The sequence below is a fragment of the Macrotis lagotis genome, chromosome X (genome assembly GCF_037893015.1).
Source record: "Macrotis lagotis isolate mMagLag1 chromosome X, bilby.v1.9.chrom.fasta, whole genome shotgun sequence".
In the NCBI taxonomy this organism is placed as follows: domain Eukaryota; kingdom Metazoa; phylum Chordata; class Mammalia; order Peramelemorphia; family Peramelidae; genus Macrotis; species Macrotis lagotis.
In genome coordinates, this window is record NC_133666.1 from 596,582,305 (window position 1) to 596,595,010 (window position 12,706).

Below are 12,706 nucleotides of genomic sequence, written 5' to 3' on the forward strand. Positions count from 1 at the left end.
CAAACTCATTCTTGGACCTGGTAGTAATGTGAAGTAGATGAGAACATCCAGGAAAATCTTAAATATTAATATTATTATCATTATTTAATTTTCACTTTATTTGACTGGTACATAACTACCTACCCACTACCTACAATCATGGACATATTTCCAAGCAACAAAGCAGAAGGGCTCCTGAGCATTCTCACAGAAGTGGCCAGATGATTGAAACTGACCATCAGTAGCTCATGGCAAAGGTGCTTGCTAGATGTCATCGTTACTGTGAGATGAATAAAAAAATAAAAATAAAATCCAGATCATACTTTTGCAGAAAATTAAATTTCCTTTGAGGGGATATTAGTGAAATACACTTTAAATTGTGCAGGTTTCTAGAAGGCAAAAGAGCCATCTCAGAATTGGGCAACATTTTTAAGAGAAACAAGGAATGAAAAGAGAGATAACAGGTGCAAAAACAAAAGAAAGCAAGTGAGTGAAAGATATATTTTCCCACTTATTTGGATTATCCTATTGAAAGGAAATTTATATTGTTTAAAGAGAAGCTAAAAAAAGCTCCAAATAATTCTGTCAATTCCAAGGCACAAAAAGTAGCTGAAATTTCTCCTTTAAGTGCAGATCCTTTTAAAACTTTCTAATATGATATTGGGTTTAGTTTTGTTTTGTTCTCGTATGCCTGGTCCTCAGTCTTCTCACACAAAGAATGGCCTGTTTAAAGACTGTAAGCTGAACAAAACGCATTTTGTGAAAAGAGCCCGAAGATAGATTACAATAAGTTCATAGACTAATGGAGTTATAAGAATTCTTAATATCATTTTGGAGAATACCTTCATATTATAGGTGAAGAAACTTTTAAATCACAGAGGTGAAGAGAAAAATTAAGGTAGTTACAAAGATGAGGCTCCTGCCTTGGAGACCCTCTGACTCCTGAAAGAAGGGTACATTTCATTCCAAATAGATTTTGGGGGGGAGGGGTTTCCTGGCATAAATTTATTAGATCCAAAATAGAATATATTCTCTCTGGGAGAAAATAATCAGTATTTCCTAAATGTGTTATGTCATATAATCATAGAATGTTAGACCTGAAAGGGTCATAATAATATAGAACTTTAGAAATAGAAAAGACTTTAGGGATCTTAAATCTAATTATTAATTTTGTTGATAAAGAAATTGAGATTCATATAATCAGAGTGATTTCCTCAAGGTTATATTATTATTATTATTATTACCACCAATAGCTAACACTTTTATATAACTTCTCAAATTGTAAATTTTTTCTCCCAGCAAATCTGGAAGATAAATACTGGAAATTATAAATGAGGAAACTGAGCTAATAAGAGGTTAAATAACTTGCCCAGACTTAAAAGGCTAGTATCAGAGACCAAATTTGCAGTCGGGTTCTCTTGATTCCAGAACCAAGCATTTATCCTCTGTTACTACCTAATTGCCCAGCCAATGGAGTCAGAAGTCATTCAATTTTGATGTTCTTTCCTCAATACTAGTCTGGTTTTGTTTTTGACTAGTGTTTAACCACAGTCAGCAGATTAATCAGTTTTCTATGAGTCTTTTCAAAGAAACTGTCAGACATATTTAAGTACTCTATAACATGCTCAAATAGTTCAAAAGTGGAGGGGGGGAACCTGAATTTTCTGCTTGTAAAAGTTACCCAAGGGGGCAGCTAGGTAGCGCAGTGGATAGAGCACTGTCCTTGGAATCAGGAGTACCCGAATTCAAATGTGGCCTCAGACATTTAATAATTACCTAGTTGTGTGGTCTTGGGCAAGGCACTTAACCCCACTGCCTTGACAAAAAAAAAAGTTACCCAAAATGCAGGATCCATTTAAGCTAATATAATCTACTTAACTCTCTAACCCTGCACAGTCATATATACTACCTGACGAACTCATTGATAAGTTCATTTACAAATATGCCAATGAAAATGTAAAGGTTACAGTTATCTGAATAGGCTATAAACTCTATGAGAACAATGTCTATTTCATTTTTTATTTTTATATATAGCTCTGTCTACAAACATATGAATGCATACAAGTGCCAAGGCAGACAACCAGTCCTCAATATTGAAGGTAAGTACTAGAAGGTTGTTTTTCTAGGGTTTTATTTTTTGTTGTATTTTATTTCTGGCAAGTACAAACAGCTGTTTCAAAATCTAGATAGATCCACCCACAAAAAATGATTTAGCTTCTTCCTGAAAAGTTATTTTGGTGGTCATGTAGTTGAACAAAAATATGTTTGACCTAATGTTTGCTATGGTGTCCCTGTGTATACCTCGAATGTCTTTATTATTTTTTTCTTTACAGAAAAACTTTATCTTTTAAAAGGAAACTACCTTCCTTGGTAATAAGAAGAAATACAATATAGATTACAATCTTCTTAAGACCATTTTAACATATTTACATTTCATAGTGCAGACTAGACTAGAATTGTATAAATTAAACGTTGTTTGTAACCAAGATAGTGACATTGGTATAATCTGATCTTTTTTCTTATAAAAGTTATTTTGATAATAATTGTTACCTTTAGAATTTTCTATATTAATACTAAAATATCCTTGAAATATAGATTTTAGCATAGCTAAAGATGAAATGATGGGTAATTAAAATATATATTATCAAATTCACTTTTTTTGTTTTTTATCTGCTAATAAGTTTTATCTTCTATTATTATAATACCTTGATTAAGTGATCATAGAAAAAATGAAAATACATTTGAATAACATTTGAATTTCAACTGTCTTGTAATTCACTAAAAATCCAGGTTTAGCCAATACTTTCACATAGAAAGTAGTATTATTATGCAGAATACTTAGAGTCCCATCTAGAAAATCTATCTTCATCATTCATTATACTTTGGTTATAGAGGCATAGTCTGAATTTCAATCTAGCACTGGAGTCAAATGAGAAGCCAAAAACATTTAGAGGACCTAAACAATTTAAATTTATTTACCTAAATATGAACCAGAATAGGAACTTAACACCATTTATAGCATTTTGTTGTTGTTGATGCATTGTTTTAGTCACATCCAAGTCTACATGACCCTATTTGGGGTTTTCCTAGCAAAACTGCTGGAATGGTTTGCAATTTCCTTTTGGAATTCATTTTACAAATGAGGAAACTGAGGTATATGGGGTTAAGTGACTTTCCTTGGGTCACAAAGCTACTAAGTGTGTGAGGCTGAATCTGAACTCATTAAGGATAAGCCTTCCTGATTCTAATCCCAGTTATCTATTCACTGAAGTCTTTGAAATTTTTATTTTAGATTTGCTCACTCTTTTGACATATCATAAATTGTTGAACTATTTTTTCATTCAAAGTGAATCTAGAATTCAAGTATTATATTTATAGTTAATGATATTTTGGTCACTAAATCCTTGGGATACAAAACAGTGACTGGCACATAAGAGGTATTTAATAAATGATTGTTTACTTGCCTTGAATTAATTACATTTCTATTATATCTATAAACATATATAGATATAGGCATGAGTTTAGGCAGATAGTTTTGGGTCTTTTTCATAGCCCAAAGAGAAGGAGATTCAGCTTTTCATATTCCTTGAATTCATCTACATGAATGAATGTGTGGATTATTCATGTGGAAATCATTCATGTTGACTTTCTATATTGCCTTATTTGATAAGCTAATGAGTATTAGCAAAGAAATGGAATAGAATTATGTTTTCAGTTCAATTGTTAAATTAATTGGTATAAATACATTATTTAGCATTAATGCTATTAGTAATAATGGATAAAAGAAAATGTGCTTGATTATGTTTGACTATTTTCTATAGCCTGAAACCCCATTTTCTCCCCCCTATAAAGAATGAAAATTGAAAAGTTTTATTTCAATGGAAAGAGTTCTTAGAGATACTGGCTATTGGTCATGGAATCAATTTTATAACAATGACTGAGCAAAATTCCATAAAAAAGACAATAAGAGTACATGAGGATGATGGAAGTGATCAATTGTCAGTCATAATAATTCTCAGAAAATTGAACCTTGTAAGAAAAATCATAAGAGGGGGCGGCTAGGTGGTGTAGTGGATGAAGCACCAGTCTTGGAGTCAGGAGTACCTGGGTTCAAATCTGGTCTCAGACACTTAATAATTACCTAGCTGTGTGGCCTTGGGCAAGCCACTTAACCCCATTTGCCTTGCAAAAAAACCTAAAAAACAAAAACAAAAACAAAAAAAAGAAAGATCATAAGAATGATACACTTTTTAAAGATCAGACCCCATTCCTCACTAGGTATAAATTTCTTCCTTAAGGAAAGTAAAAATATCAAAATATCGATGATTTGCAGCAATAATAATCTGCAGCCCAATGGGCTTCTTTAGGTCTACTGCTTCTCAATATTCTCACAACTCAGCATTTGAATAATGATTGGGCTGATCAGCTAATAGCTTATATCTCTATGAACACTAAACAAAAGAGATTGGTCCTTCAGGATAAAATATGGGTATCCTAAAATGAGAATTGCATCTAATGATAAATATCAAAAGACCATTGAAGAAATGGGCTGTCAAGCAAAAGGAAGTTCATTCTTTAGATAAGAGACACACAAGAGATGGAAAAAATCTTCATAAATAATGTGCATTTATAAACATCTGATTTTAAGAAGTTATTTGAGATACTATTAAAAAGCATCATCAAAATCTAAATAAAGGAAGAGTTAATTCTGATTTTAAATATCAACCTTATTTTAAAGATATTATCTTATTTTGAGGATATTTGATACAGTATTGGCAGATTGAATCACTATTGTCTAACTTTTAATTAAATATATTCTTTTTAAAAAATCTTGAAATTGATAGAATATCAAATTTGAATCTGGAAAGAATCTTGGTGCTCAGTATAAACTCTTAATTTTTCAGATGGATAATCTGAGAACAAAAGAGGATAAGTAACTAAGATCACAACTCTATTAAATAGTAGGGCAAGACCTTGAACATACATTTTTTGATTCTAAGTCCTCGATAGTTTCTATTATACAGCTATATTGTTTTGAATTTTTAACATAAATTTGAATTAACTTTTCCAGTCCAAACTTTGTAATGTATGGATTTTTCTTATCCAAAAAAAGGAAGAATGGTAAATCTGAGGTAAGAACTAATGGTGGACTCTGAATTAAAGAAAAACATTCTGGTAATGGATAGAAGGAAACTTTAAAATCAATATACTTTGAAATTCAAAATGCATCTGCAATTATATATTAACTTAGGGTTTTAGCACACATTTCTGTCAGGGTACAGAAAAGGAGATCTCTTGAATTTCTAATCTGGTAAGAAGAAACAAGAAAACCTTTGTGAAAAGGATCATTTGCATATATTTACAAAACCTTGTGGGAGGCTTTGAAGTTGGTGTTAATGACTGATTTGTGAGGTAGCCCTAAGAAAAGAAAGATGATTTTATCTGCCATAGAACCATATGTTTTGTCCTTCATTTTCAAAGAAGATCACATCAGGGAAATGATGCCATTGCAAACACATGAATTGGATTTGATTGAAGGAATGTTGTGCTAAGTCACCAGCCTCACTTTCTCCTCCAGTGTCATTGGACCCAGTGGCCAGATATGAATTAGGATGACTAGAGATGATCAAGGATATTTTAACCCCACTGTGCCTCCATTTCCTTATTTGGAAAATGGACTACATAATATTCTGATTACATATCTCATAAAGTATTACATGGATTTCAGGTGTTGTTATGAACTGAACCAAGGTCTTTTCAGTTTGATTCATTATTTCTTGATACTTTTTCTAACTGGAGGATGAATGGCTTGATGATTTTTGTCTTCAGGGCATATAGTAAAATTATATTGTTGCAGAGAGTCCATTCAATGAAGACAGCAAAAGGGATGACTAGTAGTAGGGTGATAGCACTTATGTTAACAACAATAAAATGAGAACCTGAATATCCTCTCATCTGACTCATGGCACTTAATCTTAAAATGAATTTTTTTCCAGCTGATACCTTGGATGAATCCATTCAGTCCCTTCAAATTAGTCATTCAGAAAATTAGTTATCATTTACAGGGACTTCTTGGAGGGAAAATGATATTTGCTACTAGTGTGTATCTCAATACAGGCCAGAATCAGAAACATACAACTGGTCTTGAAGCTGGGAAGAAATTCAGGTTCCATCTCAGACACATGATGGCTGTGTGGCCCTGTGCAATTCACTCAATCTCTCCATATTTTAGGTAAAACTTTATGACTATGTCTCAGAGAAGGTACTAATTTGCAATGATACAGAGAATTTCTTCACGTGGGTGTTTCCTATACTAAAGGAACTTAAGGGAAGTTTACAGAGGAATTATATGCCCATTGGATGGGTTGACAAAGAAGTTGAAAGAGAATTATAAGTAACAAGTGTTGGTGTTAATCTATCAAATTCATAACCCAAATGATTTAGCCTCCTCTTTTTTTTTTTTTTTTTAGTTTTTTTTTTGCAAGGCAAATGGCTTGCCCAAGACCACACAGCTAGGTAAATACTAAGTGTCTGAGGCCAGATTTGAACTCAGGTACTCCTCACTCCAGGGCTGGTGTAGCCTCCTCTTTTTGAGGAGAATTTTGGACTGTCAGATGTAACACATGTGGGGCTTTTTAGTGCTATATACGTAACAACATTAAATCATTTGTTTAGAGGCAAAGAGTAGTTAGATGAGGCAGCTTGTTGGCACAATTATTATAGGCTGGAGTCAGGAAGACCTAAGTTCAAATAAAGCTGTATATATTTACTTAGCTGTGTGACCCTGGAAAGTCACTTGACCCTGTTTAGCTCCCCTTTTTCACCTGTTAAATGAGTTGGAAAAGGAAATGGCAAAATACTCCAGTATTTTTGCCGATAAAACCCCAAGTGGGATCACAAAGAGTAAAACATTGAAATGATTGAAAAAGAAGGTAGATGGACAGAAGACCAATACTACCTGTGGAAAAGAACAGTGATTTATCCATGGGAAGCAAATGCAGTTATTCACAGCCTTTGAAAATGAAATGACTAGATCTATTTAACTGGCGTTTGTGGGGGGGGGGGGCGGAGAATTCAGTAGGAAGAGAGACTGCAAATGCAGCCCTCTGAACAAATAGAATCTTGATTGGATTTGTTAGAATTTCAGTTGAAAATCCCATCCTTGGTCCTTTGTTTAGACTTCCTCTGAGTCAGGGACAGGATGGTAGGAAACTCAGAATTCCAACAAATTAACTTCTAAACCCTGAGATTTGTGGGATTGGGGGAGTGAACAGGAAATTCTTCTGCTCTCAAAGAAAGCATGAAGTTTACATTTTCTTTCATTGGGTTGTAGTGATAAGTAGAATCTCTTAGCATGCTCTGGATTTAGACTTTTTTCTTTACTGTAACTATCAAAGACCTTCTTAAGACTTAGAAGTGCAAGATTTAGTTGAAAGAACTGGGCATGTTTAGACCATAAAAGTGAAGATTCAATTAGGATATGAGAGATGCATATTTGAAGCATTTGAAAGCGTGTCCTATGGGTTAGGGATTTGACTTGTCCCTTTATGTCCCAGAGGGAAGAACCAGAAACAATAGGGGAAAGTTGCCATGGCAAGTTGAGGATTGATTACAGGAAGCAATAAATAAAAAAGCTCCTTAACACTTGGAACTGACTAAAACACTTTATGTAGATGACAGATGGTCATTTGTCAGATATGTTATTGTGAGGATTTCTTCTGTTATTATATTATTTCCACATTGTATACTTTCCCAGTGGGTCTTTACCAAGACCTGTAGAATTCCCTTGATACATGATTGTATTGACACAAAGTAGTATCCGTCCCCTCCTATCCTAATACCATAGAACTTTGGTAGTGCAGTCAACATTATTTAATGACAGTCATGATGAATGCAGTAAGTATTTGCTTATGGACACCAAGCAAGTACTTATAAATAGTAAGTACTTAAAAATGCTTGTCTAATTGATCTAGTGCAAAAAATTTTAAAAAATAGTCATGAAAAACACTTAAGTGAAATGCTCAGAAATATAATTTCCTTGATCTTCACCCCCATCAGGAATTTCAACTAAGCAGGAATAGATGGGTAATGAACGAGCCATTTTGCTTTCCCTGACTTAAAATTGTATAATCCTTAATTTCAGAATTGGTCTAAAAAAAAGGAGTAGCAAAAAGAACTAAGTATGTGTTGAGTTTGTGAGGCTTTCTCCTAAAAATATAATTCTTATAAAAATTAATTGATGTAAACATGCATTTATTCAAAAAAACATTTTTGTATTCCTATTCTGTGAATGAAAGTCCTATTTTTACATAATACTTTTAGTAGAAATGCCACTTTTATGAAATAAAATTCCTAATTATAAGAAAAGTTTGAATAATTTTTACCATTTGTGTGTGTTTTGATAGTTTTTTGTGCCTTGATTCATTAATACAGGAGAAAAGGAGGCATAGCATTTCATGTTACATTTTCTCAGATCATTGTTCAAACAGAATATAATCTTTTTCCCTGAAAAAATTACTAAGGTAAATTAATTATTTCCATTCTCACTTTTCTCCACTAGAAAATACACTTTTACATAATGACCTGTAGTTCTAAATGCATCACATAAAAAGCTGGGTTTTTAAACAGAAAAAATTGCTTTTTAATTTGCTTAGGAAAGTGTCAAATCTGAGAGGAGAGGGGTAAAGAATAAAAGGATAGGCAATAGGGCAGAGAAGTACAAAGTAATGAGAGAAGGTCCCTAAAACCAAAGTCCTGCAATCTTCCAAGGAAATCTTAGATGTTCCTAGAGTCTTGAATCAGTGTCATATTGGAGCCATCTTGAAAGAATTAATTTTGATAATTACATCTTCACTATAAGCAGAATAAGCAAGCTCCATATCAAGGCTGGATTTATTGTTTTGTTGATAGTTTACATATAAGAAATTAATGGGAAAATATTAATAAGACATTAAAATTAAAAGTATGACACAATTCTCTGAGAGCCATTGCTAAACATTTCCCAGTTGTATAGGATTGTTATCTGTAGAAGTAGAAAGGACCTCAGCAGGCATCTGGCTTATGCCCTTAATTTTACAAATAATAAAAGAGGTCCTAGCATATTAACTGATTTTGCCAGCATCACAAAGGTATTTGAACCCAGGTCTTTTAAATCTAGAGTGAGCATTCTTTCAAGAGTACTATAAAAAACTAAAGTTTTATTATTTGAAATATAAGGAAACTAAAAAGTCATCTTCTCATTTAACCAAGGAGATTATTAAGATTTAATGTTTGAATCATTTTTTCCCACAATAAATTAGTGGCAGAGCTGGAACCCAGATTTTCAGTTCTTCTTGGTTAGGAAACTAGAACCACCATATTTACATTCTTTTTTTTTCATATTTACATTCTTAAGAGATCTTTCCATTGCAACATATTTTTGTCTTGTTTTTTCTCCCCCTGGAGTCAGTAGTAGACAACCTCTAGAACCACAATTAGACATTTTCTTATATGATTTTAATAGTTCCAAAAGAAGAAATTGAAAGAGAATTTGAGAAGATGATTCGGTAGTCCACTAGAGGAATACCAATTTCTGGGCAATATTATTGGCCACTCCCAATGCCTCTGTTTACTGCCTCCCAAGATAATTCATTCCACTTTGGGATAGCTCAAAATGTAGGCCTATTATCAAGCTAAAAACAGAACCAGTTGAAACTCTATTTTGAATGAAAGACATTTAAATGTTCAAACAGTCAACAATCATTCCCTTCCTACCCAAGCCCCTTACCACATCTCTGCTCTGGGTTAAATATTCCATTAGTACCTTTCCTTTAACTGTGTAATGTCTATTGAGAGACATCAATGATGTTAGAACCAAAAAGATTCATTTACATAACCAAAGTAGAGATTTTGGAAGGGAATCTACCGATCCTAAATTATCTGGATTTGACTGTGTGGACAGACTCCCCTGAAAATAAAATTATGTTCTTCTATTAACTCGGATAGATTTTTATAATTGTGTGTATGTTGTCTCTCATATTAGGTTGTAAGCTACTTGAGGTCAGGGACTGTTTGTTGTCTCTTTTTGTATCCATAGCCTTTATCCCCATGCCACTTAATAAATATTGATTGATTGATTGATTAATTTGATTGTGGAGTTACAATCCAGAATTTCCTTGTCCAGAGTACATTAAAAATCATTTCTCTTATGGGTAGTTATGAGGAAAACTAAGAATTTTCAATCCCACACAATTCTTACTACCCTGAAAAATTCAACAGCCTCTTTAGTTATCCAAGTGAAAAGATTAAAACAGCAACAACACCAATCTAACCAAACTTCCAAGTATTTGTTAAGCATCTATTATGTGTATTGAAGCATGTATTAAACATTTTATAAAGATTATTTCATTTGAGCTTCACAACAGCCCTGGAAGATAGTATTATTATTTTTCCCAGTTTACTGATGAGGAAATTGAGACAGAGATTAAATGACATGTCCAGGGTCACACAGTAAAGAAGTATTTGAGGAAGAAATTGAACTTAGATCTTCCTAACTCAAAGACCAGTATTCGATTCATTGAACCACCAGTGAAATGTAACTAAAAGCAAACATAAATTTTGTTTGCCTGATCCAAGGCAAGAAAATTTTGTTTGCTTGATTGAAGCAAGAAAATCTTTATCAGGATTATACATTTAGCATTGGAAGGAACCTCCCTCAACCCTCATTTAGGTGAAATTATCTGTTCAGCATCAAACTACTAAGTATAAGAGGTTGGATTTGAACCATGGTCTTCCTGATTCCAAGTAGCCCTCAACCAACTGTAATAGAGATCAGGCTATTGGCAAGAGAGCTGGGCCTGGAATTCAGAATAGACCTAAGTTCAAATCTGTTTTTAGACATTTTACTAGTTGGGTAACCCTGGATTTGGGAAATGGGAATCATAATAGCTCTTATTTAATGAGAACATTGTGAAGATGAAAAGAGGTGATATTTGTAAAGTTTGACACCTCTATAGGTGTCCTTGCTCCCCCCTTCCCCTAGCCCCTGCCTTGCCCGGTGCTCTATCCCACATAGCAAACATGAAATTGGTTTGAGTATAAAATGATCTCCAGATACATACCTTCCTTTTGAGATCTTAGAAGGACTAATCTAAAAGATTCCTTGTTAAAAAGCAAAGACAACCGTTGTTCATCTTTCAGTTCTTTAGACCTCCCAACCGAAACAAGAACATCCCATTTTAAAACTCATGAGACAAAGTCCCTTGATACTTTTAGCTGACTTAGCTATTGAATTTGTAGCAATGCATCTTGCCTTTTCTTGTCTGCCTCGCTATTGCTCAGACATTTCACACTGGGAATCAAACATGAGGGAGTGTTGTTTCCAGAGTTTTCACGTTTGAGATAGTTTAAAAAGGGAAATTCTGAGGGTATCATGAACATGTCTGTGTTTATGCAAAATGCTTAGATGGTCCCTAAACTGAGTGATGGATGGTCACTGTGGCAGCTGAGCTAAGATGTAGAGAATTGCTCAGCAGAGCTTAGCCTTAAATTCTTTGAGCTGGAAAGTCCCCTGCTGCTCTTCCCTGAGGTCTCTGCTCACTCATAAGGGGGGCTGAAGTGGATAATGGGCTTCCCTGGCCCCTCTGAGCTGAAGCTTGTCAGTGCTAAGGATCAGTGCTAAGGAGCAATCCTGTTTCCTTTTGCTGGGAGACCTCACCTTCCTTATTTCCCTTTCCTATAGAGGGCCAACTGGTGACTACTATGAGTAAGGTTCAGAGGGCATTCTGAGACTGAATAGCAACTATGAAAATGGAAGAACAGTATGTATACCTTTAAATAATATAGGATTCCTTTTGATGGGGGGGGTTCTAGACCTATGATGTCAGAAAATCTCAGAAGGGAAAATCCTTTCTTTGATGCAGATTGACACTTGAGTTATCACTTATAAGCTTAGCTAATTGTCTGAGACGCTTAGTAATTAAATGGCTTGCTGAGGGTCACATAGTCAGTATGAATCAGAGACAGAATTTGAACCCTGCTCCTTTTGACTCCAAGGTTTGGCTTCTTTTCACACATCATGTTTCAGATTTTACAGGTATCATTATTAGAATTTGACATTGTGGAAAAGGAACCTGGTGAAATGATGGTGGAATGATGGTAGAACGGGGAGAGTCAAAGTTAGCCATTTCCACTTTATTTCAACATAGGTGCCACCTGGCTATTAATTAATTTAATGAGAAATGATGCAGATCCAAGGAAGCATACTTTCTTTTTTTTTTTTTTTGTCCTTATTCCTGGGGAAAAAAAATAAACTCTCCTTCAGTTACCATAGGTCCTATGACAAAAACCATCATTTCCTTCCATGACCTTTAGTCCACTCATGATTTCAAAACAGAAAAAGAAAAAGAAAAGCCAAAACAGAAGCAAGCCTAGACCCTAGCACTGTCTTTATCCCCACGGACATTTACAACAATTTACGTTGGTAAAACAGAAGCGGCTACCGTGACCCCGCTACCTTATGCTCCAGGCTGGAGTCTTTAAACATCAGTGAGAAAGGCTTGATATGCTCTCTTCTCAATTTATCGCCACTCCGTAAGTCGATGGTGTGCTCTATTCTCTTGTTAATTTCCTCAGGCCCAGACTGGACATGCAAAGCTTGTGCAAGATGGTTTGGAAGCAGATTTATTGAATTTCTTGTTAGGGCAGCCAGAGTCTAGGGGAAAGCACATGCACAAAGAATAAACCTGCT

The 12,706-nt window shown here is 34.3% G+C and overlaps 1 protein-coding gene across 2 annotated transcripts in view; it reads right to left on the bottom strand.

Moving 5' to 3' along the window:
- Window positions 1-12,706, bottom strand: part of ADCY8 (adenylate cyclase 8) — a 397,409-nt gene that overhangs the window by 146,684 nt on the left and 238,019 nt on the right. The window contains exon 8 of one of the 2 annotated variants that reach the window (XM_074202341.1): window positions 12,473-12,670. The exons of the other annotated variant lie outside the window; for it this stretch is intronic. Coding sequence (XP_074058442.1) covers window positions 12,473-12,670 — 198 coding nt within the window. The remainder of the gene's footprint in view (window positions 1-12,472; window positions 12,671-12,706) is intronic. 2 annotated transcript variants of the gene reach the window in all.